At 40.4% G+C, this 27,980-nt stretch overlaps 1 protein-coding gene across 1 annotated transcript; it reads right to left on the bottom strand.

Moving 5' to 3' along the window:
* Positions 1 to 672: 672 nt before the first annotated feature.
* Positions 673 to 24,381, bottom strand: COCH (cochlin; the record flags this gene model as incomplete). Its single annotated transcript, XM_082001075.1, has 11 exons — positions 673 to 979; positions 1,742 to 2,258; positions 3,691 to 3,917; positions 4,752 to 4,855; positions 6,632 to 6,779; positions 6,868 to 6,912; positions 7,818 to 7,880; positions 9,082 to 9,215; positions 18,392 to 18,548; positions 24,232 to 24,276; positions 24,357 to 24,381. 11 exons carry the CDS (start codon positions 24,379 to 24,381, stop codon positions 804 to 806), a joined length of 1,641 nt encoding a protein of 546 aa, XP_081857201.1. The 3' UTR covers positions 673 to 803.
* Positions 24,382 to 27,980: the final 3,599 nt, after the last annotated feature.

A 27,980-nucleotide genomic window follows, 5' to 3' on the forward strand; every position in this document is an offset into this window, starting at 1 on the left:
AAGGCAGCAGACAGGAAAAAAAAACCTCGTTATCAGAAATAGTAGGAATATCACTGTTGACTTCTGTGGTAGAGGAAGCAGTAGTATCAGCTAATATATTAGGATCCAGATCCTCAAAAAGAACTACTGTGCCTTAAATACTTTTCAAAATCTGTGCCAAAAGAACTGAACAACAACAAACCACAGAAATCTGTAGGTAGAAGTTAAATGTCTCTTGATGTAAACTTTGCCAATCAGGTGGCAGTATCATTCACAATAGTAAAACCTCAACTAGTAAAAATACTGTTTAGCTACACTCTGTCATAGCTTTTCTTAAACTGCCTGACAATAATGGATGTTGCATCTCTGAAGCCCTGGCAGTACTTCACACTATCAAGAGAACTCTTCGAAAAGATACAGAATGGTAAGCTACAGAAGGCTTACAGAAGATAGTACCATCTATTATTTTTAACTTATAAGAAGACATCTAGCAAGTGACAGCAAAAATGTCAGAGCTGTATTGTTTCCTCTGCTGATATCCGATAGCCTTAAGTGCACAGTATGCAGAGCTTTAAACTTGGGCATAACTATATACTTATTGAAAATAATAGCTGTTGGCCCAATCCTGCATTCCAGTTAGAAGTTGTACTTAAAAGAAGCTCACAAGATTCCTTCACTGACTACAGAAACAAAAAGTAGCCCTTCTTCCCTTGCATTATGATAGTATATATAGAAGAGTAAAACCTCTGTACTTTAGAGGGACCATTTCAGTTTCATGATTTTTTTAGTTTCAAAGTAGCAATATCCAACAGCAGATTTTTGCTTTATTGCTTAGAGTCCAAAAAATCTTTACAGATGCCTCTAATAATATCAGGAACCATCTGCTCCAATCCTGTGAACTCCCTAGTGAAGAAAGTATGAGATTCTCTTGGTTCAGAAGCCATGTCTTTCAGATCATCCAGAGGTGCCCAGGCAACACCGACAGAGAAGACTGTTATTCCTACAATGTAGTAATACAGGAAGAAAAAAAAAAAATAGTTAAGACCATTTTGCCTATAGATACAAGAAAAACAGCTATTTCTACATCCATGAATTAATCTGGATTGGAAAACCATGTTTCAATGCCTGCAGTCTGTCAAAGATGATTAGATTTTGCCACTAAATATCAGGAATTAGAGGATTTGTCTCTGTAAGAAGCCTGAAGGAAATAGGGGGTATCTTAAGAGCTAGTGTCTTAGTTGGTTTTATGGTGACACATGTGAATGTAGCAGTTACAATGTCAGTCTTGAAACAAAAGTAACCCTGTGTAAAATTATTTTGAAAATAAATTGGGATCCTTTGTGTATGCTTAGTGCTTTCAAGCATCAGCAGCCCAATAAGCTTGTTGGCCAAAACTGCTCATTTCCTTCCTAGATGATGATGGAGTGCAGGAGTTATGCCATGATGGATGGCATCTTTTGTTGGAGCTTCACTATGTAGCTCTTTATTTTTCTCTCCTATTCAGGAAAATAAGACTGGGTGTATATTTTTAACTAAGCTGCTATGAGTAAGTCCACTTATACCTGGCTCCACAGTGATGATTTTTCATCCTAATGGAAAACAATGCCTTAGAGCTCACGTTTTCCTGAATTTAAAACAGGTATGAATACTTGATTCACTCACTGGGGCTGTATTTGCAAACTTTAAAATCTTGACATTTACAATACAGCATAAAGAGGATGAATTAACTTCCATTGCCTTTAAAAATAAGTCAGTCATTTACCTGCTTTTTGTGCAGCAGCAGCAGGTCCTCTAACATCATCGTAAGACTGACCATCAGTCAAAACGACGAGGAAATTTTTGTTAGGTCCATCTTTCATTGGCCCAAACACATTTCTGGTTGTGAAAGAAATGGCATCACCAGTAGCAGTGCCACCACTCATGTAGCGAATGTTCCGGATAGCTGAGAGGACCTTTTCTTTTGTGGTGTGGTCTGTGAAGCTGAATTCTGTACGCTGATCGTATGTGAACTGCACAGCTGCAATCTTGGAACCAATGTCAGAGATCTCAAAAGCCTTTGCAACGTTGCTGATGAATTCAAGCACAAGGCGGAAGTTGCTGTCTCCAACACTGCTAGAACCATCTATCAAGAAACCAATGTTGACAGAGTTGTAGCACGTCTTACTACACAACATCTGCTCATGTGAACACAATTTTTGGACAAGAGGTTTCACGTATTTGGTAGTACCAAACCAGGTGGGCATTTGGTAAGAGAAGAAGCCGTTGTTTCGACAGACAGCCTGTTTGAAAACAAAAAGTCAACCAGTGAATACTGACACAGTGGCTGTATGGCTAATAATCAGATATCTGTCTGATATTCTTTCACAGACAGGTTAGAAACGGAGCCTGGGAGTTTGGGGGTGGGTTTTTTGCTTGTTTGCTTTTAAAGAAATTGAGGACAAACATCTGCATTTGAGTCAGTAAAAGCTATAACATAGCTTATTTTGTCTAATAATAAAGTCAACCTCAACCTCTGGAAATTTCAAATAATTTAATTTTGTTCATAAGAACTGAAACAACTGGAAATTACAATTACATTTTTTGAAAGTGAACTAAGTCATGCTACTGAATATCCAAAGGGTTGAAGGTTCTGTATTTTTGCTTCTCCACTGAAAACTAGTCTCTATGTTTTCCCTTTGAACTTGGTAAGCCCTTTATTTTTTTTAGTCCATAATGTCATAAACACAGACATACAGCTGGGTAGAAATATAGCTCCAAAATTTCTTTTTCCTCTGGCCTCCATGAGAAGCATGTAAAGTACAAAATAATTGAGAAAGGGTTAAATTGAAAATCAGCTCTCCAAGGTGATAACTAATCCAAGTAAGTTCAAAATGCGGGAGGGCAGGCCTTGGTCACCTGGGGTCATGTCTTTCTGTGCCTATGAGTATGTAGGAGCTGGACCTGCCTGCAATACCACTGGGACCAGCAGCAAGCTATCTTGGGCCTAGAAGCAGCAGAGCTGTAGCACTTCATTCTGTTCCTGCCCTGAGCTTTGAAATTTCTGCTGAAATTAGACATCTAAAACCTCCCTGTGGAAAATGAGAGGTTTTCTCTACTGGAGAGTAAGTAAAGACCTAGTGCTTAGAGAGCTCCTGTGAGAGTAGGTGATATGTGTTTGAATTCCTACTCTAACTCATACAGGGCAAGATCCAAAACTTTTCATCCAAGATGAATGGCTTGCATGTGAACTTGTTAGGACGTGCTTTTTTAAAAACTTTTCTGTCCTGTTTGTAATGAAAGTAAGTAAATAATCATCCATAGAGCAGGTATGGATATGCCTCCCTGTCTGACATTTCAGGATAGAAGACAATCACAGCTGCATTCCATTGCCTATGACACATTTAACCATACCTAGGGTATGGTCCTCCTACTCTGAGAATCTTCATGTAATTACAAAGTCCAGGAGCTACAACTGGGCCAAGACTCTGAACTGGGAGGATGGTGATAGCACTTTGGTACCCTTTGTGTAGCCCCTTTAGCAGGAAAACACACAGTGCTGCTTTAGGTTTCCCACTGTGATTCTTTTAATCACTTATCAGCAGGGATAATTTCATTGGCTTTTTAGAGATACACATATTTTAAGAATTAGTTCATTAGGATTTTAGCATGAAGTAAATTCTCTAGAATCATATCCGTGACTGAAAAAGATATAATGATATTCTTCTCTCTTACTTTGTCAATGAAACCAATGTCTTGTACCATTCCCAGCTCTTCTGTTGTGGGTTTTGCTACAGATACTATGAATACATTGACTCCAAATTCTCTGGCCACTATGCCAGCTTCTTCTATATCATCTGAGGGCCAGCCATCCAGGAACACTACAATGATTTTGGGAATTCCTTTGCGTGCTCCATTTTCCAAAGAGAAGAATTTCTGAGCTGTGTGCTTCAAAGCTTTCCCTAGTTTTGAACAGGAAAATAATATGAAGAAATGCGATTACATTTTGGTACCAGTAGCCTATATGAAACTGTGCTGGATTTCTGTTATGATAACAGGTCTCAACCACTGTGAAGGCAAAATAGTGTCACAGGAAATTTGATAATAACGAAGCTTGAGCAACCTATAAATTAAAAACCAACAACACAACAAAAACCCTCCAAAAACCCAAACCCACACCACCCCAGCAAAAAAATCACACATGTAAAGCTGAGGAAGAAACCACTGACAGTCTTTCACCTACAGGTCTAGTTTTGTACTAGGAAGTAGATATATTAGTGCCTGCCAAGTGCATTGGAAGGAAGAAAGTTAAGGAGCTACCTAAATTTTAGCTTGTGAAAAGCAATGTATTTGGAGCACCATTTTCTCATTTGGCAAACATCTCTTCACAATCACTTACTACTTATTCTGAGTTTATTTTAACTCTTTAATTAGCCACTCAACAAGAAAGAAACACTAAGCCTTTTAGATATGAATTTATCTCAAGATACCACTCTGTTACTAGTGAAAAGTCGATTATTGTTTGAACACAGGAAGTGATATTTGCAATTCTACTCTAATGACATGTGTAATGAGCAACTCTAACTTCTGGAAATGAAATGTAAGATGTGGGAATGTTCTAGTGGAAAAATGTTGAACCTGACTAAAATGAGCATGGCATTTAAAACACTTTCTTACCTAACTGAATTATAAGAACTTCAGTAGATACACACACACACACATATATATATATATATAAAAAATATATATAAGTATGTAAAGAAGTCACTTCTATTTGCACAGAAGTATGAACACACCTGTATTAGAATTGCCTCCTCTGAACCCTAATTCCTTTATTGCAAACAAAACTTCTTTCGCAGCAGTGAAGTTTTTCAGATAGAATTCAATTCTTGGATGTTCACTGTGGAAAAATAAAACACAGTAATAAAGTATACAGTTCACTTTTCATACTGCTACGGCATTAGCAAGCTAAAATACAATTTGAATAATTTTGTTCATGGTCATATACACTTTTCTATATTTTTAATGCCTAAAATAGAAGTATGCTCCTTGCTTAATAATTCTCACGACCCTTAGCAAGAGGAATTATTTGCCTGTGTGGATAAATTAAGAACAGGCTGATTCTTCGGCTTATCAAGCAGCTGAAAATATTAGGTTGAAAATATATAGAGAAAGAAATTTAATATGCCAGGTGTTAAACTAAATGTATTTGTGTAATTGAAAATTGGCAGCTTTTCTAGTATTTGTATGAGAAATACCTTCTTTATAAAAAATTCCTGTGAAATGCAGTTTGAGTTATTTAATTTGAGAAGTTAAGGTACATTAGCTACTGACTCCTTTTAAGAAATAAAAGATTTTAGCTACACTGCTACACTAAGTTTCCAGATTTAACTTTTGATTTACAGTAGGAAACAAAAAGGAATGAAGTTTTTTTTGCCATGTGAAGAGTAAAAAGGTAAACACCTGCAGGTCAAAGAGCTACTGCTATGAATAAATGGCCTGATCCTGCATCAGAATCACTGGAATGAACCCCTGTGCCAAGCAGAATTGGTCTGCTGCACTGATTCTCATGGCAGAATAACTGTTGAAATGGTAAATTTTGAGATATAAATATTACTGCTTGTAAGATTAATTTCTAATGAAGAGAAGTTGAATGTTCAAGGTGCTAAACTGATTAGTCTGTTTCTCCATGAATTGTTCCTCACCTTACAATATTCAAAGCCAGGACAGCATGAGTTGGGTTCATTTCCCCCGCTTTTGATGTTTACAATGGACAGAAACTTTTTCAGGATGGAATTAATCACATCCTAAAAGAGGCATCCAGAGTGGTTCAGATGGTTTGTGCTGTGAACATAGTCTAGTGACTGTAAAGCAAGCCTAGGTCATTAAATCAGATGCAGACATGTACTCTGCAGTTGTCTAAAGGAAGGGGAGTGGAACAGACTTTAATGGTGAAAGATGCAATAGAGAAACCCTGTGTTAATTGAACAGATGTTTCATCTTCTTGGAATAAGAGAGTTAAAGGCTTCTTTGTGCTTCCTTTATTCCAGAAGCAATAAGCCAAAGTGGTATAGCCTTGGAAAACTGCTACTGCTGAGCACTAGCAAACTGAGCTGTGGCTCCAGAAAGTCTTTTACCAACATGTTGGATGTTGCAGTGGCTTTCAGACTGTTTTGTAGCCGGCAAACACACATGGTAGTATGAACATTCTTAAAATAATAAAGCCACCATTTGCAATTTGAAAATATTAGCTGTAGCAACCTCTAAGTTGGCAAAAGCAAGGTTTTCTTTTTTGTACATGTAAGTAGTCATTTGTGACAATTCTCTCTACAATTTTTTTTTAAAAGGCATCTCCTTTGCAGAGTGCTTTCTGCTGTTTTAAGAAGATGAGCTACAAAACTGTCAGCAGCAGACAGGCTGCAGAAAGTCCGTCTGCTCTCTCTATCCAAATATCAAGTATCACAGAGGCAGAAGATGATAAAATTTTTCACATCTTCTCACATGGACATCTCTCTATAGCACAGACCAAACAGTGCTACAGCTGGAAAGAGTTTGCTTTCTCTTGCTATTCATTTACCATTATTGAGTGAATACCATTCTGCAGAATAGGGAGTGATATGTTCATTCATTTCTCTTATTAATCACTCAGTTTTATTTTGTATAGATGTGTTCTTACCTGGCTTGTACAACTCCAACATGAGGCCCTTCCGTTCCAATTCCCAACATCACAGCTACTTTTCCAACAAAGTTTTTCTGCAAATTAAATCTACGTTGGCCAATGTTGTAACTTCCATCAATGAGAAATGCAATATCAGCTTTACAGTCTGTGAACGTCCAAAATAATTAGATTTACTTATCACCAAGTGAATGTTAGGATTTTGCTTTGCAAAAGTTAAATGTGTGGGTTCCTACCTTTGTTTCCAGCCTTTTTATCAAGTGGCTTCTTAGGTCTTTTACCTTCAGTGGAGGAAACAGCATGGATCATTTAAGAACAAGATGATGAACAGCCAGAATTGAACCAGAAAAAGCTCAGACTCCAAGAATTACTTTGCAATCTATATGCAGTAAGAACTGTCAATCGGTTTAATTATTAAACTTGCACTACTACTGCTTTGCTCCTTAGAGAATATTCTTCAAATATTCAAATAGTTTAATATAGTTCAGAATAGTTCAAACGAAACAGTTTAACTTTACTTTCTGCACCTGCCTAACTGATTACTTGAAATGTAGATAGCTGGGTGGATTGCTGTAGCTCATCATCCCAAGTGCTACCATTTCTCAGTCAGCAATCTGCTGTACAGTGCAGTTTTAATGTTTTGGAAGCAAACTTAATCTGTAATGAAAATGGTCTATTTACAAACAAATTCCAAGTCCAGTATTTACATAGCACTAACTTCCATAAAAACTGATCTATCCTTTTACTGGCAGCATTTTCTGTGGAGAAATCCCCATAATGTCTAAATTTTTTCTATGTAAGTCCTGACAGCACTCAGCTGAGTAGATCTGTAAGGAGGAATACATTATCTCTGGCTTCTCTGTCACTAAATAGGAATTAATATCCCAAGAGCTCATGATGTCTTTCCTTCCTTTATGTTATCTGTATTACTTTTACAAATTCATTCAGAATTGTTTTCTTTTTTAAAAAATTTACATAAGCACTACTGAAATCAGAATCAATCTGCTCAATTACAAATGAGTCCTCCCTTTGCGCATGGAAGACATACTGCAAAAACAGGTATTATATATGCTTTGTTCTTTAAAAAGAAATTAATCCTATGAAACATAACATATCATAGCCAGGGATTCATGCACTGCAGCACATCTTATCACAGGAGGCTTCCATTGTGGCAGAGACCTCGTACCTGTAGAAGGACGTGCTGTTGATGTTGATCTTCCAAGTGCTTCAAGAGCTGTGTTCTTGGTACCTTTTGGAAGAACAAGTTTACCATATTTTAGTGTATTTAGATGAAACTACAAGTGCTTGAAGAATACTGCATTTCCAATAACCTTTCTTCATCGTCTGCCGATAGCTACTCTGGGAGTAGGACACAGGCCTAGACAGATCTTTGATGTAATCCAGTACTGCACTCCTTGTTTTACAGGTAATAAACTTCTCTTTTGAACTTCTGCATTGGAAACAATAGCAGCTGATTAGTAATTACAGCACATCTAATTGATGAGAAGTTTTGAGCTGTAATAGCCATTATTTCTAGCAGACAAATTCAGGACTTGATTGGGGGAAGTAGACTTACACCCTGACCGAAAGCACCTGTAATCCCAAATTCTTAGCTATTGATTTGCAATGGACACTACACAGGGATTACTAGTAGCTTAGAGATAGTAGGCTGAATTTTAAGCTACGTAAACAATAAGAACACATTAGAAAGAACTGTTTCCCAAACTTGGAAAGAATATATCAGAAAACACATACACTTTAATATGAAACTGAAAACACAACAACATATATTAAGAAAGCAGTAGGCTGCTTTGTACATTTCTATGAGGGTGGTTTAACCTCACCCAGTGGCAGAGCATGATAACTGGTTTAGCAATCGGGCACAGTATTTCAACTACGTGGACAAAAACTTCTGAAAAAAACACTATGTCACACTGTAGCTTAATGACCACATCACATCTAAGTTGACATTATTACTATTTTTGGATGGTCAGTGTTCCATTTGCAGGGAACGCTGCACGAGCTCTTTGAAGGGCCCAACAAGTACTACTGCCTGCACAAAGGCAGGCAGAGGCAGAGAAGGGGTAAAACTACATGGCTGGAAGTGGTAGGTGAACAGGACTGCAATAGCAGGATCAAAGCACTGACTTAGATCAGCTTAAACTGTCCTGGAACTGCACTGTCAACTGCCTGCTATCACGTCATTGTATTCTAAATAACTGTAATCCATTTTTAGGTATTGGCTTCTGCTACAGACTAGCTAGTCTAGCTGAAATAGTATTTTAGGAAAATTGTGGAAAAAATAAAATAATGAGTTAAAAGTGAAAACTTTTGTCATTACACTTCAGATAGCAATCACTTTTTTGATGTGTACAAGACCACTGTAGTTTCCTAGAGTTCTGTTAACATTTCAAATACAGTTTGCAAAATAATAAGTGTGATCCACCTACGAGTCACTGAGAAAGACGAAGCCCATCTAGTGAGCACCTGAGACTGGATCCCATGGGCATTTACAGCAGGGTAGTTTTCCTGTCCTGGGAGAGTTTGTACCCTTACAGCTCCTCCTGCATTGGTGATCACCCCCCTGAGATACAGAAAGAGTTGTTGTAAATCAGGCATTTTAATCGCAAGGAGATACAATACAATTATACCATTATTAGTACGTTGGACACTAGCCCCCCGAAAAAAAAGATGCCATACAGGCAGGTGGTTGTGTTCAGGCTAAAACAAGCTATAAATTGCTGAAAAGACTTTTAAAAGAAACTATTCTGCAGAGCACCACACAGACTTAGGAAAAAAAGGTCAGGAAATTCTAAAATTATGGCAGCATTCAGACTGACACAGAAGTATGATGTTTCAAGGACATACCAATTCCTAAAGGAAAGAGCTCCAGCAAAATGTATTTGAGATCATTATGCCTCATGAATATTTGCAACTGGAACAAAATTTGGTATGCTTAGCTACAAAATGACCAAAGTTAAGAAAACTGGAAAGAAAAATCACTGCTTATAGTAGGAACAGATATATATGCTATCTTGTTATGCAACTAGAGACTGAAGTCAGAAACAGTAGGCATTACTGATAGCAGCCATCAGATCACTGATAATTATAAGAACAGAACCTAAAGCATCCAATTCTTCTTATTCACCTGTAGTAAACATTAAATGTGAAATCTGAAATGAATGAAATAACTAAATGCAAGTTACTAACTCAGTCCATGTAAGATTCCAAATTGCTTTCAGTCTAGACTTGGAAATAGTGTATCAATTGTAGATGCAATTCACTGACAGAGATGTAGAGTAACATGCCAAACTGCAGCTTCAGAATTTGCAACACTTTGGTAATAGTTAACAAGTCATAGCTATCTTCATTAGTTTAGGTGTTCTGCAATGCATCCTTAATATGCAGTTATAATGTAAAAAAACCCAACCACAGAACAAATGACAGGAAGTTTACTGACTAAAATATTTTGCAAAGTCATATTCAGTATTATAAGACTATTATACTCCTTAGTGCCTTACTAGAAGGGTCCGTACAGAAATGTAGAAGTGACAAGAACACTTGTAGCAAAACCTACAGAGGAGGTTTTTCCAAAACTGAGACGAGAGTTGAACCTGTAACACCCAGACCCTAAACAAGTTTTTAGAGGTCATATTCTAGTACTTAGAGAAGGCCACTGTCATTTTTCCCTTGTTGAGTTTCATTTCATGATTCAACGAACAGGCTTTGAGATTGCCTATCAGATCTGTCCTGTCATCTGAGACATTAAGGAATAGCTAGTTTGAAAATCTTGCTGATGTTTATGCACCAAGGATTGTGTGAATACCCAGCAGGATGATAAATTTGTGCATTTAAGAAACTTCAGGGTTAAAAACAGCCCAAACAAAACTTCACTTTTTTTGGAGGCAGAGAGGCTGTTGTGGTTGTTTGCATTTGGATACCTCAAATGACAATAATAGGCATCAGAACTGTTCATATCTCTTTATATGCTACTGAAAGAACAGTTATTTTTAGAGGCCAAAATTCAATGCTGAACTTTTCTAAGAGACAGTAAAATCTTGATGCTTTGTAGTACTTGGGTAGGTACAGTACTGTGGGAGATAAACCACCATTTCATATTTAAACACAGCAATGTGTGCCTTTATTTTTCTAATCTGTTTGGCTTCCTGCTTGAAAAGAAGTCCTGGCCTAATCTGATTTAAAACATTGCAAATGTAGAATAATCAAGACCAGAGTTTAGAAAACCTTGCATATATTTCTGGTAATACGAGCTCTGGGTGTCTGTGGCAAAGGCAGCTTCTGCATAAATCTCCTTATGGACTGCTATTAAAATACATTCCTCATTTAGGGACATGATTTTTAAATTGAAATGTGCAGCTTAGAAAATGACAGTATCAAAACATACAGGTATTTTCTCACCTAGGAATACTGTGTACAGTATATATACAGAGGAGCTTTAGTAAAGTTACCCTGAATGAGTTTAAAATCAGATTATGAAGTTGGCAAATACAAACAGCACTTTAAAGTTATTTTAAAAACAGAGAGAAAAATTAGACCAGAGCCTCTAATGGATTGTTTTTAAATTACTGGAAAATTCAGTAAGGCAAAATTATCTTTGGGAAAAATAATACATTAATGGATTTAGAATATTTCAGTCTAATTAAAACGCAAAATTCTTCTCCAGAGAACTTGGCTCCCTTTGGCATTCAAGCCTTCAAAAGTGTCTTCAGTCTTAATGGATAAGGAAATATGTGTCAGAAATAGAATATATGCATTTAATTATAACAGTTTCTAGTTTAAGTTTCTGCTTGCAATTTTAGTGAAGCTACTTTTGGGCTTGCATCAGCAAACCCAATCTATGCCCAAGTTAGTTCCTGACAAGAGTTTAGTATCTCTTCCCCCTTCTTTTGTTGTGGACTTGCAACTTTGAGCACTGGCTGAATTAAACTCAGGAACACATTCACACTGAAAGCTCAGCCTAAGATCTATTTCTAGGAACAATGATTTCAGCTTATTTTGGTCACAGTGTGACCAATTTTGTTTATATTGTTCCATTTTGTCTATTGGTCTTTTCATTTTGATTGCCATGTAATCATTCTGGGGGAAAAAAATAATCTAGATAGTATCCATTGACTTTGCAAGCTTTCCACTGAAACCAGAGTAGACTTATTTGCTCCTTATTGAAAACATTTGATTCTGCATTTCACCACAAATCATAAAGCTCGACTGCCTTCTGAAGATACACTATTTCCATATGACAGCTCTGCTATTTTTAATGCAAGTGGGGGACTGATATTAGATATGAATATAACATGAACTATAGCTTTATGAAAGTTATTCCTCTTTTTTCACCATTTTGTTCTGTAGGTAAATTAACAACGGTTTAAGCCATCTTTTACAATCTCATCAGTTTTACTTGGGATGTTTCTCTCAGCAAGTTTACTCAGAGTGCATGCTCATATATGCTGAAGTGGAATAAACTGTATTGTCAGTCTACCTTTCTATTCAGAAAGGGATCAAATTCCTTTCTGCAGTCAATTACAATTGATTTTAAAAGTGAGATTCATCTTATGTAGATCTGCAGTGATTTTTCAATAGCAAAGATGTGCTTATGCATTTCCTCAGAATGTCAATCCACTTTGATTTTCACCACTGTTCTTTGCTCCTGTGAGATTGACTTGCATGCCATGGCTGTTTTGATTAAACTGGAAATCTGCAGATTTTTCCAGGAACAGCTTTCACTTCCTTACTTACTATGTTTCATGCTACTGCCAGGGCTGCTTGGCAGCAACTTTATATAAAGCTATCAGCCCATTCTCTTGCCTAGCTTCACTGCTAACAACAAATCATAATTTATACCTAAACAGTATTTTTCACTCAAAAATGCACACAAATTAAACAGATGCCCAAGGAAGCAAACTAGTACCTCACTGCAAAATAGCTCATGGGAGGAAGTATAATGGCCAAGGGCAGCAGAAGATATGAGAAGGTTTTATGAAATATAGGAATTTCATCTAAAACATACCTAAAAACCTGAATTGAGGTAAACAAGCAGATGGGATGGAAGCTTTTTAGAGCCTCATGCACCTCCTCAAAGTAAAGTGCAAGAACTGTTTATCTCCCCTCTCAGACGACTACAGGGCTGGCTTGCCTTTGCTGAATTTTGAAGGAATTTGAATTTTTCAAGGAGCCTGCACATCAAAACTGATGCCTAGACCACAAAGAGACTCTTCCAGCCTTTGGTGGCAACCCTTGTAGATGTAATTGCATCTTAGACACAGCAGTAGAAAGCTGAAATACCACCTCCTGTTAGAAGAACGAGAAAATACAAGATTTCCACCTTTTGAAAAATCTTGTTTCCTCTGGTAAATTTTCCATTGTTTCTTAGAATTTGTAATAGTTGTGACAGATTTGGCCGATATAAGCATGCCACAAAAAGTGCTCTAAGTTATGGACTTGTTTAAAAGTGTTGGAGATGAAGCCAAGTTGATTTCCTTAAACGGTCTTAGTTCTAAGTGTAAGGTAAAGATCAGCTAGATAAAATTGTCTAAAGATAATAAAACATTGTCAGTGAAACAGATGAAGATTTTTCCCCTTGTTGTATAACAATGTTAAAGAGTGAAGAGAAAGATTTGAACATAAGACTAAATGTTCTATTCCAAGGAAAGGTCCCAAGCCCAAGGGCAGCAAGGCAGCAACCGGGCTGTTAAATAAAGTACACAGTGAGCAGATTTAGTCTTGCAATCCAGAAGCAAAATGTTTGCTCAGAAACTCCCATGGTATATTTTTATGCTAATCATTATGCTCACCATATACATCTACAGGTAGGCTATCTGCTTTTTCAGCAGAAGGGAGAAAGCAGAAAGATAAAGGCCTGCTATGCCACCCAAAAGCATAATTTTGACCTGAAAGTTCCTGTTCCCATTGCTAACAGAGTGGTGGCTGTGATAGCAGCTGGCATTTCCTATAGGGTCCTTGGATGAATACAATTACCCTCAGGAACTGAAGACAGCTGAATTACCTGAATTCCCTCCTACTATAAGCAGCTGCATCAAACTCCTTCCACATCATCTACCTTTCCCCATCGCTCCAATGAGCATCCTCCCCTTCTCCAAACTGCAGTCTCCTACTGCTGCCTTCGATCACCGATACGGAGCTGCCTGGGGGCTCATGCCAGCACACTCTGGCCCCTGAGGCTGTGTTCTTTGTCTCCCCTGCACCCCTATTGCTTTTGGCAGGAAAGAAGGCTCAGCAGCAGAAGCAGGCACTCTACCAAGATTTCCCAGGGGACCAACCAACAGCTGCTCAGAAATCCCTCTGGCCAAACAGCCTTTTTGTCACTATTCTTCTAGCACACACTAGGGCATCTCAGGGGCCATCATCTGTGTTTGCAGTCACTTTGTGGCCAGCTTGGCAATACCGTGTTATGCTTTTGTTACACTTGAGTTCTGGGACCCCAATGTTTAATTAGAAATGGTTCCACCCTGTGAATAGTTAGGAAGGTTACGAAAAGATTTACATGCCTATTTAGCATCTAAACACTACCACATCGGGCTAGCTCTCCATCTAGTGGAATTGGCACTAGAACAGAACCGCACAAACTGAGAACCTAGTCTTTCATTTGACCTTCTGATTATTAATCCAATTAATCACTCAGTAGTAGATTTAACTCTGTTCTTTATGGCTGCATAGCATCAGCCTGGTAGAAGGTTCTCCATTCTTCCCCTGACAAATAAATCTTTTATTCTTCTGCCCAGAAAAAGAACAATATTAAATAAATATTCTGCTTCCTGAGAGTAATTACACATAAAATAAGAGAAAAAGCCAAATATAACAAACTAAAGCAGGCAGAAAGCTTATGCATCTGTAGTATACAGAATTATTCATAGTAGAATTCTGCTAAGTTCTTTACATGCACTGTATAGTATTTTATTGCGTTAATTGCCTCACAGTAATGAATTACTCATAGGAATAAAAATTATTTGGTTTATATGAAATTAAGGAATTGGGCCTCAATTTGGACCTGGCCCACAAATTGGAGTGTATGTGGAAGGCAGAACTGACCCACGCTCACACAATCATTTCCAGTTAAAAAAAATAAAATAGGCACTGCTCCCAAGGCTGATGCTTCTTGAAACAGTAGATAGTTGTCTGACTGCACCTTATGTAAGATAACAGCAACAGTCATTGTGACAGCACAGGCCTGGTACTCAACAGTGCTTAAGGTATAGAGCTGTGTTGCACTCACAGTCCAGTGTAATGTAGGGCATGCCTTGTAAACTAGATGTGGTTGTTTCAGTTATTTGGAAGAAATTTCCAAAATTCTCAAAGCAGGTATCTAGTTACATCATGGTAACAGCAAATTATGGTGATCAGCTATTGGCAATGTGTTCTTGGAGGTACTTTCACACCAATATGGAGCTTAGCCATTGCAACACAGAGCAAGGAGGAGCAAGTTTTTCTATGTATGTTATTGTTGGATTTTGTAGCCTGCACTGAAATCAGCTGAGAACTAAACAGCCATTGCCTCTCTCCTCCATCCAGCAATCCTTTTTTACCAGGACCAGTATTTATGGCTGCTAATGGTTGCAGTGAAACCAATGAAACATTCTCGTGTAACAAATTCTGTTCCAAGTTTGAAAGGCTGTCAGGACTAACAGCCCCAAACTTAAAGGTAGTCTCCAAAACAGCAGTTCTCCTAAAGAGAAGATTTTTTTCACTAATAGTCTGCTTTTTCAAAACATAGTAGTACTACAATTTATCATGTTAAGACAACTTTTCCAGTAAAGATGTACATTATCAGTGTTAGAGACAGATTAGAACAGTGGGTATATTTTAATTTCTCCATTGCTATTAGAACCCTCTTTGTTCTCATAACATCTGTAGAAACAGATTGTTAGATGCATGTTTTACAAACAGGGGTGCACATTTCACAGGAGGTATAATTTGGCTTGACACTGACTATGGAAAAAAATTATATTTTTCCATGCTCCTATGCTTCTGGGATGGAGAACAATAATATTCATAGGTACAGACTTCAGTGAAGACCTAAGTGGTATGTAAATGCCTGTGCTTTGTCTTAGGGGAAAACTACACAAATCTTGAAAAAAATCCACTTATTTCTTGTACCTGTTTTGCAAAGGTGTTGATTTTTCCTGGTGCTGATCCAAAGATTATGTTAAAAAGTCTAGATCATGTGAACATTTTTCAGCATTTTCAGTAGAACAACATTGAAATACTGGAAATATTAATATAAACAATCAGGAGTTAGTAAGAGATTCCACAGAGGTACAAGTCTGGAGGAAAACAGACCTTGCACCCCAGCTGCATGGGACTTGCTGGTTTCCTGCAGCTGACGCAGCACCAGCACCCAGCTGCGGGGGAACCAAGCCCCACCACTTTTCTCGGTGGGACTTCTCTAACCATCGGTCAGCACTGGGGTGGGAGGTTTAATATCACTGGCTAGTTGAACTGCTTAGGAACTTTTGCAACATTTCAAAACACTCAAGTTTTAAGCGCCTTTGGAAAAAGATCTTGATAGCAAAAGCTTCCCCCCCCCCCCCCCTTTAAGTAAAGACATCTTTGGCAACCAGTAAAGAAACAGAATGTTAAAAGTAAATGCCTACATCACTAAATACCAACATTGTCTTAGAAAAGAGACAACAAGAAAATCTCAGTTTTCCTATATAATCTTTTTTTTAAAAAAACAGGAAGACATTTGATCCAGACATTCTTTCACAAACTTTTTGTATATACTTAAACTAGCAAAAGTGAAGAACTAAAATTTAACTTCTCTTTTTAAACATTCATGAAGACATTTAAAGCACAGTGAATGGAGACATTCATTCTTTTCACAGAAGGATCGAAAGGAAGCCTGTTCTAGCAATAAAACACGCATGGAGACATAGAATTATCTTTGAAACTAACTCTTAAGCTTTAAAAACAAATACACACAGACCTCCACAATACCTCCCAAGTTCCTTCTAGCTGTCCTTATAGTAACCCTGATAGCAGAGTTCAGCATCACATCAATATATTCTGAAAGAGTTTCTTTCTGTGGCTTGGGAATAAAAAGAGATTGAAACTATTCCTCCATTTCTTTTAAACACTTTGTTTTGCTTAAGCTTTTAAGAATAGTTTCAGGCTTTCTGCAAAGGGAGCAGTAGTCTTATCAGGAATACACAAATGTAAGATGATGGTGTGATTTTTTGGTTTTAACTGTAGTTTATGTATACGTTAACATGAATGTACCTAGAAGCTATATAAAACTAGTTTTAAGTTCCGTGATTCTTGAAGGGATTCTGGATAACTTCTGTAATCCACAAATGCTAATGAAATCTCATTAATTAATTAAATTAATTTATTAAATTAACTTTAAATTAATTAAAAGTCTCTGTAATATAGTATGATACCTCAATATAATGATTTGTTTCAAGAGTATCTCTTGAAACCCAAGTAATTTAGATTATATGCATGATGAAGACTTACTTCTAAATATATTCATAATAATTATAGAATTCTCAGAAATTAAATAGGAAAAATTTGGGCAGGTTGATCTAGTCTGTACTTTTGCTTCAAGATAGGATCTATTAGTTACCTAGTTATTCCAGACAGATGTCCCTATTTTTTGAAACTATTGCAGTTCCTGTGATATCCCAATCTATCTACTCTGTCCTTATTGTTAGATTTCATGTCTAATCCAAATTTCTGCTGCTGAAATGTCAGTCCTATCTTAAGGATCATAACATCTTACGAAGTTTCAAATCTACTTTTTGGTAGGAAACAGTGTGAAAAGGTCTAAGTGAACAAGTATCATGTCGTACAACCAGTTAATAGATGAAGCTAAAAGTCCTCCTTCAATGACCAAAAGCTTTCTCAAAGTATTAAAATCAAAGCCTGAAACTCCCTGTAGACTGACAATCAGGAATCAGTCTGGCTTCCACAGGCATCTGAAATGGATATCTCACTGTCTCCAGTCAGTTTTGTCCAACATTTCCTTATTAAAAATTGATCCAAGAAAGAATTTAAGTTGCAAATAAGTAATTAAATCTTTGTCCTTCCTTAAAAAAAAATCAGATAGCCTCAATAAGATTCCTGCCAGCCCATTTCCCTTCTCTAATGACATATATTTAACATGGGCTATCTGAATATTTTTCTTAGTCTTTAGTTATCCATTTGATACAGGAGTGAGTTCAGCTAGATACTGGTCTAATTAAGAGATCATTAAGTAGACTAACACCCAGCAAGCAACCATCAGAAGAGAAATGCTATAACAAAAAATATAACACTGATTAACAGTAATAGTCTATGGACCACATTCAGCCAAATCATGGGCAGGTCTGTTTGCATAGGAGCTTAAACTGATTTCAACAAGTTCAGAAAAAGCATCATGTAAAGGAAAGTCAGAAAGTAAATCTGCTTTTATTTTCCAATTAGTTACTATTTGCACAGTATCCTTCAATGTCTACCAGTGACACATAAGCAATCTTACAGTGAAAGTCCATCTGCTGCTGTGCCATTTCAGAGAAAGTTAAAGTGATTTTCAGGAACACTTAAGCACAACTCTCATAACTTTTAAGCCACCCAGGCATTCTTTTCTTCCTTGTTTTCTCTTCTCCTAATGACACTCCTATTGAGTTAGTATGTCTCCCAAAGTCCAGAAAGATTTTTATTATGATGGCATCAAAAGGTTAAAATTTAAAAGTGTGGCAAGGCTATGTAAATTTACTTAACACATTGATTAGCAATCATCTGACTGACCTGTGTATTGCTGCTCCACAGATACTGGAAAGAGAGGCATAAACTCCATCCCCAAAGACATAAAATTGCCATAGAGGACAGTTTGCTGGGCAAAGGACATCTTCTGTCTCTTTTCTAAGGTCAAGTCCTCTTGTAAAGCATGTGATAGCAGTGGAAGCTAAAGAAAAAAAAGAATAACCTGTGACCTGAAATATCTTAAGGGTTTGTTGGGGTTTTTTTTAATCTCTCTACAGTTTCCAAGTTTAAATCATCATTTGACTTTGAAATCAGGTATAGTGTCTCATCTTATGCTCCAGTACATCTGTAAAGACAAGAGCTTGCAAATGTACAGACAAGGAAGAACACACTTAAGTTATTTATGGGAAAGCAGTGGCAGAAAAAGATAAAAAAATATGAGCAAACACTAAAACAACATTAAAATAATATCCAAGGAATACTACAGAGGGAGAAACAATTCACATCTGTAAGTTTACTGCAGAGACAGAACAGCAAGTGGAAGACCTTCACAGGCTGGTGGAATACAGGAGTGGGCTGCACTCTCCAAGGGAGAAATTAAATGACTCTGATGTTCCCACAGCAATCCCCAGCCATGGGACATCTATGAATCGCTTGGGAAACTCTGAACCTTCGCTCCAGTGGCATTCATGAAGCAGATTGACAGCAGCATTTCCCTTAGCCTCTGCAATAAGTTCTACTGAAGCAATGTAAACAAAAAAAAGAAAAAAGGAGTACCCATCTGCTTGGTCCAGTAACATAGTAACATCTAGAACATTCCTATCAATTCATTGCAATGAAGTTTACATCATTATCATTGTACAAAGGAGTGTCAGATTCACCCAGCAAGACAGAAGTTACTTATTCAGCTGAGGCACATGCATTTTCACTCTGCCTTTTTTTTCTCCTTAAGAGTTGCTCCTCAGATTACCATTATTAAGCTTTCACTGCTTGTGTGTGCAACATAGGTATGCAGACACAGATTTACACCAGTATACAATCTTGCTTGGCACATTAATGCTTTTTCTTTTGAAAACTTAGATGTCATTATCTTGGATACTTACTACCATCCTTCTACTACACAGGACAGCACATTCAGCTGGTCTGATACCACAGCAAACTAGGGCTTTGTTTTAGATAAATACAAATTCAGCATCATAAGTTCAACGCAGGACTAGCTATTCATTCTGAACTTCCTAAGGGCACATCTTGCCCTCGCTGGGCACTAGAAGGTGCAAGAATCTTTTCTATGTGCACTCAGAGTATTACTCTTTCCACAGTATTAAGATGAGAGCTGACAGAGGCTGGTCAATGAAGCAGTGCATACACTGCAGCATTACATACCAAGGAGAGTATGTTTAGGGGATCAGTGATCTGTTTCTCACCTTCTTCCCCATTCACTCTTACCCTAGGGTGCTTACTGGCCCTAACATAAGCCACTGTTGTTTGAAATTATTTGGAGCATGCACTGTTCCTCATCAGCAGGTGCAAAAGATCATACCTCCTGCTAATCTCACTGACTTTAGAGCTGAAAAGCAGAACAGTTACAGCCAGAGGAACACAGGGAAGCATGTCTTCATTCTGGCTGCATAAGTCACACACACGTTCACAGACCATGCACATAGCTTTACTTTCAAGTATATGTAATCCTCATTAATGCTATACTGAAATTATGTTAAACTACCTAGTCACATCTTCCTGAAAAAGCTTTTTTGTCAGCATAAAAATGTGACTTAAATATGCTAAATATGTCTATATAGTTCAGAGTAAGAAAAAAGCAGTAAATACTTATCTTGAGAAAGGAAAAAAGGAAAGCTTTCTACCTAGCAAGACACTGTAAAGCTATTCAATCTGATTCTCAAGTACCTTAAGAAATAAAGAAGTTTCTTGTAGGATTTACAGTCTTACCTAAACACATACTCTCTATGTTTAGTCTTACATTTGCCTTAAAAATGAAAGTCTGAAAAACCAAGCAGAATCCCCATTTTTATACCTAGAAGGTCCATATTTTCATGGTTAAAGGTGCTATATTACTGGTGTTAGCTAAAAGAAGTCGATTCGCTTTACTGTTTGAGTCCCCTAATCCTTTCATGAAAGTTCTACAAATGTGTTAGGCAATTACTGGGCACTAATCAAGTAATATCCACCAAATGGCAACTAGCAAGACCATCAGAATCAAACAGCAGCTGGTAGGCTGGATGTCCTTGGAGGAATCACTGCAATGAGCACCACTGGTAATCTCTGCTCACAGTACTGCTTGTGCCACACACCCCGCAACATTCTTTTAGCCCCTAAAAGTGCAACGCACCACAGGAAGTTTTAATACCTGTCATTTCTAATGTACTGTACTCGACTGTATGCACAGCCTGCCAAGGAATTCAAAGTCAATAATTAGACATGTCTAGTTAACAAACCCTTTATCACTTGGAGATCTGAATTTCCCTCACTACCAGGTACTTGCTAATTACAGTCATATGTCAGACTAACATTCTACATAGCACAGAAGATGAGCAGGGAGGAGGGAAAAAAATCTTGCTGTGTTTTCGCTGGCTATGAAAACACAGAAGTCCACTGTAGCCCAGACATGGAATTTTTATGTACTGGCAGTCTAAATACTGTCATGATCCTTGTCTACACCATGAGATGGGGGGCTTCTGAGGGAAGGGAGCCACTTGCTGCTGTATGAACTCTCAAGCTGATGTTCTCTAGCTAGGGGCTCTAGCAGTTCATACCTCAGCTGGATTAGCACAGAAGTACATGATGCTGTTAATTAAAAAGCAACAATTTCATTTTGGTTTTCTATGTAGGTAGGTACAGTTTTCTTCAAGTTCTAATTTTACAGCTGAGACTAACATTAGGAATGTTGGGTGCAGTATCAAAATGAGATGTATTGGGTATCAAAATTAAGACTTAGAATATCAACTCTGCAGCAGATTTTGGTCTTCCCTGTTAATGTATCATCAGCTATCTAACCCATAAAATTACAAGTAGTCCATTGCGAACAGGCAAATGTATTAATCAGGTCTGAATACTAGGTAATATAGAATAGTTCTTCACCAGCTTACATACTAATCATTCTCCCAAATTTCATATGCAATATTACTATTAAAATTCAAGGTGGTTGTTTTTGTTAGTTTATCCAAGATACTTCATCATAGCAGAAACCACCAAATATATATATACACACACACATAAAGAGAAACTGAGATAAAACCCATGTGTTTTAATCACTGTAATTTAAGAATGCAAGAGCAGTAGCAGTTGAGGCATTTCTCCGGATACTTATGTGATCCAATAGTCTAAATCCACATATTTTTGGAAGAAGTGAAAGATAAGCTTGTAATTTATAGGAAAGTAGTCAGTCCTAGACTCCTACCCATTCTGGACTCTGATGAAGACTAGAGACCTGCATTATGTGACACAAAATTAGGCCTTCAGAACTGTAATAAAATGACCATCATCCCATTCTGTCAAGACACACACTCTTTAAAGTCTCACAGAAACACACTATACCAGGGTACACCATAAAAAAAAGTAGTACAAAGAAAATAAACTGTATTTCTTCCTGATTTAAGCCATATTTAAAGGTAAGGATGAATCTCTTCCATCACTGTTGACCTAAAAAAGAAAAAAGCACAAAGGCTCACTTCTCCCCTAAAAGATCCATCCAATAACCATATTTTCAACCATTCCCTCAGCTTCCATCTTTTTGGTGCCTCATCCCATGTATTCTGATTTGCCCTGAATAGCTGTTTCTTATGCCCACCTATAAAAGCCCTCACTTAATTTTTGACAGGAGTAACTTATTTAAAAGACTCCAGAAAAATAAAATTCATAGCCAAAATCTGAGCTTTTCTAATCTTGAAGTTTCCATGCACTGATTTGGGAAAGCAGAGTTTCTGTAAAGGAAAAAAAAATCCCTATGTACATTATTACAAAAAAACCCAGGGATTCCCAAGAGTAAGATAGCTTTACAAGTCATAAAATAGGGAAGTACATCCCCATTGTCCTTCTTATTCCCAGTATTATTTAGTATTGTTTCTTTGCAAAACAGGAAAATTTGAAGTCTTTTTATCTTAGGGATTCAAACAAGCCTGCTTTTTATATGTCATGAAAGGAATACCCCCCAAAACCTTACCCATACTAGAAAAAAGACATACTATTAGAAATATGCCTGTTCGTATTTTGGAAAAAGTGTTCACAGATTGCATACTACTTCGTGTAATCTTAAGTACATATCTTGATCCAGACAAGAGCAATGGGACATAAAAAAAATCTGGTCAGGGTTATAACATTCATTTCAATCTGAGACTTGCCCTTTCCTGATCAACTTAAGGTCGCTTACCATCACACGCCAATGGTCACCCACCCATATAGTCTTGCATACAGTAACTGGAAGTGTTGAAATCAGCAGTTATTTGTATGTATTTCAGGGGAGTACAAAGAAAGGTATAATTTTAGATCTCCCCAAGTACTTATGAGCCTAAATACAGTAGATTTTTGAGAAAACTAATGTTCTTTCATTACTTTGAACAACAGAATTTAAGCACTTTTTTATAAAAGTTCCTGTAAGCTTCTAGTTAAATAACCAAATACTGCTGAATTTAGGCTCAAAATAATGGTAAGAGAACATCTTACAGTAAAAGTTCACATTTTATATTACAAACACATCCTGGTACCAATATTCCATCTTGCCAATATTCCCTTAACGTTATTTTAGTTGGGTCCAGATTACAGAGGCTTCTTCTCCAACCCTGGGAGGAAGCACTGAAGAAAAATTTTCACTTGTTTCCTGACAGACTTTCGGCACTTCATCTGTAGTGCACCTGTAAAATAAAAAGGAAAGGCATTGGGATTGGAGTAGGTTTTCTATTGCTGTACATTTTTCCCTTTTTTAGCCATAACACTCCTGTGACATATAGCTGTTACCAGTTTAGCACAAAAGAATTTTCCAGGTGTTTGAGTGAACACAAGATGAGCAGCAAAGCCTACTCTTCAATGACTGAAATCCTGAAGAACCGTTCAGAAAACGGCTCGAGGTCACTCACCTTCCTCAGGCCAAGCCTGCATCCGGAAGCGCATCCTTCTGGAGGCTCCTGCCCTCCCCTTGGTCAAAGGCTCCACTGGAAGGGGCAGACAAACCATTTGCGGCCTTCTGGTGAATTAGGTCTTTAACTGCTTCCCACGGCTCCTGGGTCCTGTGGATCGACTCCGGCTCCAGGAAAGCCCGCTCTCCAGCACCGAGGGCGCAGTCCAGTGGGGCAGGGAGCAACGGGCAGCCCCTGCCCTGCGTGTTCAGTATGTTCTTTTGCTTTCCAGGTCAAAAGAATGGCAAGGCAGGTTTAAAAAGTTTTTAATCGATTCCACAGTCAGAGATATGTCATAGATCCTCAAATTGCCAAGCACTGAGCCAAGTACCTTCGTAACACACGACCATAACAGCCCCCCTCTGCCTTGCTCTCAGCACTACCCTCGACGGGGAAGCTTGTCACGACTGCTCTTCTCCAGCCTGTGCCGGGGCGAATTCCACCCCCGCTCGGAAGCGCTCCCAGACATCCACCGCGCCCTGTCCCGATGCCGCCTCCCGAGGGGCCGGACACGGCGGGGCCCGGCCGGCACCCGGCCCCGGAGCTGCCCTCCCCAGCGGCGGCGGCGGCCCCGCAGCAAGCGCCGCTCCCCGCGGGGCTGCGGCCGCCCCTCGGGGGCTGTCAGCGCATCCCGGCGCGCCGGGGAAGCGCCGAGCCGGTACCGGCAGCCAGGCGCCCCAGCACCTCCCGACGGGGACGGCCCAAGGGGAAACCCCCGCGGGAAGATGAGGAAGAAGAGGAGGAGGGCGGCCAACTCACCCGAGCCGTCGTCGCCGCGCACGGGGCTGGAGAGCAGGAAGGCGCCTGCGAACAGACAGGGAGCGGATCGGCGCGCTGCTCCGCGCCCGCCCCGCCGGCCCCCAGCCGCTCCCCGAGGTACCCACCGAGGAGAAGGGGGGCGAGCCACATGACGGCGAGGCGCGCCCGCACCCCGGGGGAGCCCAGAGCAGCGACGAGGAGAGGAGCGGAGCGTGCCCGCCGGGCCGCCTCTCCGCGGGCTGCCGTCCCCGCCACGCTGCGCCAGCACCTCCGCGGGGCTGCACAGCCGGCGGCAGCGCCGCGCCCGCTTTAAACCTCTCCCGGGGCGCATGGGCACTGGAGCGGGCGGGGGCGGCCCCGGGCTGGGCGGCCCCATCGCTGGGCAAGGCCCGGCAGGTGCTGCCGTCCCTCCCCCGCCTGCCCCCGCCACCAGGGTGCAGCCCGGGTCCTCCGGGCACGGCGCCCCGCAGCCGCCTCGAGCAAGCGGGCCCAGCGGCCTGGTCTCACCCGCTCCGGGCGGGCCGCGGCGGGGTAAGGACCTACCCGTCCCCGGAGGAAACGCCTTTGCCGTTCGCCGTTCCAGATCTGCCCGCACGCTCCTCTGTCTCCTCTCTACCTACAGCTTTTTAATACCTTGTTTCAGGTGTATTTATTCTCATTGTTGTTGAACACCTTATTTCATCTATCTTAAGAAACTGGCCATCAGTTACTTCGCCACGACATCTGGCCCTTCTTCGGCAACGGATGAGGGAGGGGGCGAAGCCTTCCCGAGCACCCACCCCGGCCCGCTCTGCGCTCGCCCCTTGCCGCCCCCTCGCCCCCCCGCAGCGCTGGAAACTGCAAATAGAGACAACTGGGGCATTTAAGCCCAACTTAATCTTTCGAAGAGAGGGAAATACCCTAACCAGCATTGTCGTGTCGTTTATATTTGTTTTAAAATGTTACCGTATTACAGCTACGTACCTTTCATTTAAGCAAAAAAACTTTGCTTAAGTTAAAACAAAACAAAACACTCCCACTAAAAAAAAAAACACCACTAAAACCAAACGCAAACCAAATTAAAAACTCCACTTCAGAGCAGGCTGCGTTATCGTAGCTCAATGCATAGATGCATACGTGGCGTAACGTATCAGCCGGCACGAGTGGGAAAAGATCAGGTCACTCGTGGAGGGGTGAGAAGTAGGGGCAGGAATGTCTCTATTTCAATGAATGCCTTAAAATTGTGTTCTTTGCTGGCTGACGGCATCCGCTGTTTAACTTCTGCTTTCAAATATAAATAAACTTTCAGAATTCATAGGAATTAGCATGTTAGCGGATTTGGCGCGGCAGAAAATGAAGTGTGCAGCCGTTGCAGTCAGCTCGGCAGCCAGCGGGCACGACAGCAGTCCTCTTTTGGGAGGCAGCTGGTCAATGCAACTAGCCTTTGGGCTTTTATTTTTTTTTAATAACTGGTCGCATTAGAGTGCGCCCTGTGAAATATCTCTTCGTATAATTCAGAAGAAATATAGCTGAGAACTCTGCGATCCGCTCAGAGATATGCCGCCCATAGAGCAAAATAGGAAGCATGACGGGGTAAGTTATTCGTATTTTTTTTTTTTCGGAGTTTAATTCAAGCAAAGCGCAGAAGAGGTAAGGACGCGATTCCTGCCTCCCCCTCCCCAGCTTTGATCGTCCCAGAAACACATTTTTGTGCTTCCCACAGAGGACAAAGGTGGCCATGCTTCCCTCATGACATGCTCTTCTCCTACGGGAGCATCTCAAATGCAAAATTATTCAAGGCAGTTGGTGCAGGTGTCAGGAACTTCTGATGGCGTTTCTCTCAGCTCCCGAGAGCTTGTCAAGGAGCTACTGATGGCCAGCCGGCCCCCTCCTCAACTAGAGGTTCACCCGAGGGGGCCGGTCATCGGTCGCCTTTAGAGATCAGTTAAAGAGTTGGCAATGGCCGCTAAAACCTCCATCTCTGAGCTCGCCTCTCCCTCAGGTGTCTTCCACAGGTGCAGAGGGTTCTCGGTACTTTTCAGAAATGGTTCACGCTTTCCTTTGTAGCCCTCGGTTTTCTCAGAGCTGCGGCAGTTGAGAGAGAAGGGGGGGGGGGGGATTGCTTAATTTTTATTTTTTACAGAAAAACTTGTGGGAAGCCAAACGGCGTGTTGGAGGAGATGCCTGCCGTGCGGCTAGCGGGGCCGACGGCGTCTCTTCCCCGTCAGGTTCAAGTCGACGGTGGTCAACGGCTGACCGCCCCTCTCCCTTTCCCGATGCCCTCGCCCGCACGGCAGCTCGGGGAGGGAAGGGGCCGAGGGCTCCCCGGTGCCGGCGCCCTGCAGCTCCCCCTGCCAGCCGGGCTTAGGGAGGCCGTCAGAAAAGCGGAGCTCAAGCCCGGGGCAGCGGGTGTTGGCTTGTCCCGGGCTTGTGTGGCATCTTATCTGGCTGCGAGAGCAAGCTGCACTCCAGAGAAACTGCTTTCCCACGGGTCGGCGCGCTTCGCCGCCGCGAAACGTCCCGGGAGTGTTTTCCTCCGGTGGCTGCGGGAAAGGCAGGAGGAACGGGGAGAGGCATCCCATTTATCCCAGGAAATACGGGAAATGCCTGAACCGAGTGGCACTGGCTGCCGTACCATACAGCCCCACAGAAACCCCTCTGTCCTTTGTGTGAAGAAAGGCTTTGTGCAAAGATCAAAAAGGACAGAAGAAAGTACTAATTAAGCTTTGAGCCCTACATACGATGTGGCGAGTGCCCCGTGCCTTGCAGTTCACTCACTGGGAAAATACCATCACCCATCCTCATTGCAGTCCTCCTTTCCCTCCTCTTGGCAGTTTTCTTTTCTCTGATTCCTTTTATCTTCTGCAGTTTTGTCTCTCTGGCTTGCTCCTGCATTCCGTTCAGACCTACCATGCTTTTCTATACACTTTCTTCCCAAAGGCTACTTAATTCATCCTCCAAACTGTTTCGCATTGACCTTTGCATGTCACCTTCACTTTTACGTTTAAGAGATACTGAGCTGTGCTTGAGTTTTTCGGTTTGGAAGTATGCTGTCTTGGGAAGGGCATTAAGGTGTTGCCAGTACGAGACAGGCAAACTGGTGCCAGGTTGGTGGAGCACATGCATGTGCCTGGCTCTGAGCAGCCACCTGTAGCAAGGCTGTTTACTGCCTTAGGAGAGACAAGTGATTTGAAGGGACCTTAGAGAGGACAGGGCAAACGTTACAGTGCCAGGAGGCACAGCCCTTTTTCTGACACCCTTGGCCTTGATTTTCAAGTCACACCATCACCTTAGTTAGGCTCCTTTATGAAACATTAATTTTTGTTTTGTTCCCAAATTAATGTCTGGTTAGTAAATCAAACAGAAACATCCCCGCTTAGGAAAAACACATAGAATAAATAAAAACATTTAAGCCAGAAGAAGGAAGCAAATGAATAGTAGAAACAACGCCTAAAGCAAAGACTGTGTAACACCAGAGTTTTTGAAACTCTTTGAGCTGGGCTGCTACTGCCTTGCCACAGTGTCTGGCAGGGCAGATGCTTGTTTATTTATATGTACATACACACATACATTTACACAGTATTAAGCAGCACCAGAGCACAGGCTGGGGCACTGGAGCTCTGCCACCGTTCTTGTCCCACTGTCAAAATGCTCCCTGGCAGCCCTTTGGCCCCCATCACCAGCCAGGCTCCCAGCCAGGACTCCGCACAGGGGTTACGCCAGCCTGGTGACTACGTCACCTCCTTCTTTTGGAGGCAGAGAGTGCTCAG

The sequence above is a fragment of the Phaethon aethereus genome (genome assembly GCF_964289735.1).
Source record: "Phaethon aethereus genome assembly, chromosome: 5".
NCBI lineage: Eukaryota > Metazoa > Chordata > Aves > Phaethontiformes > Phaethontidae > Phaethon > Phaethon aethereus.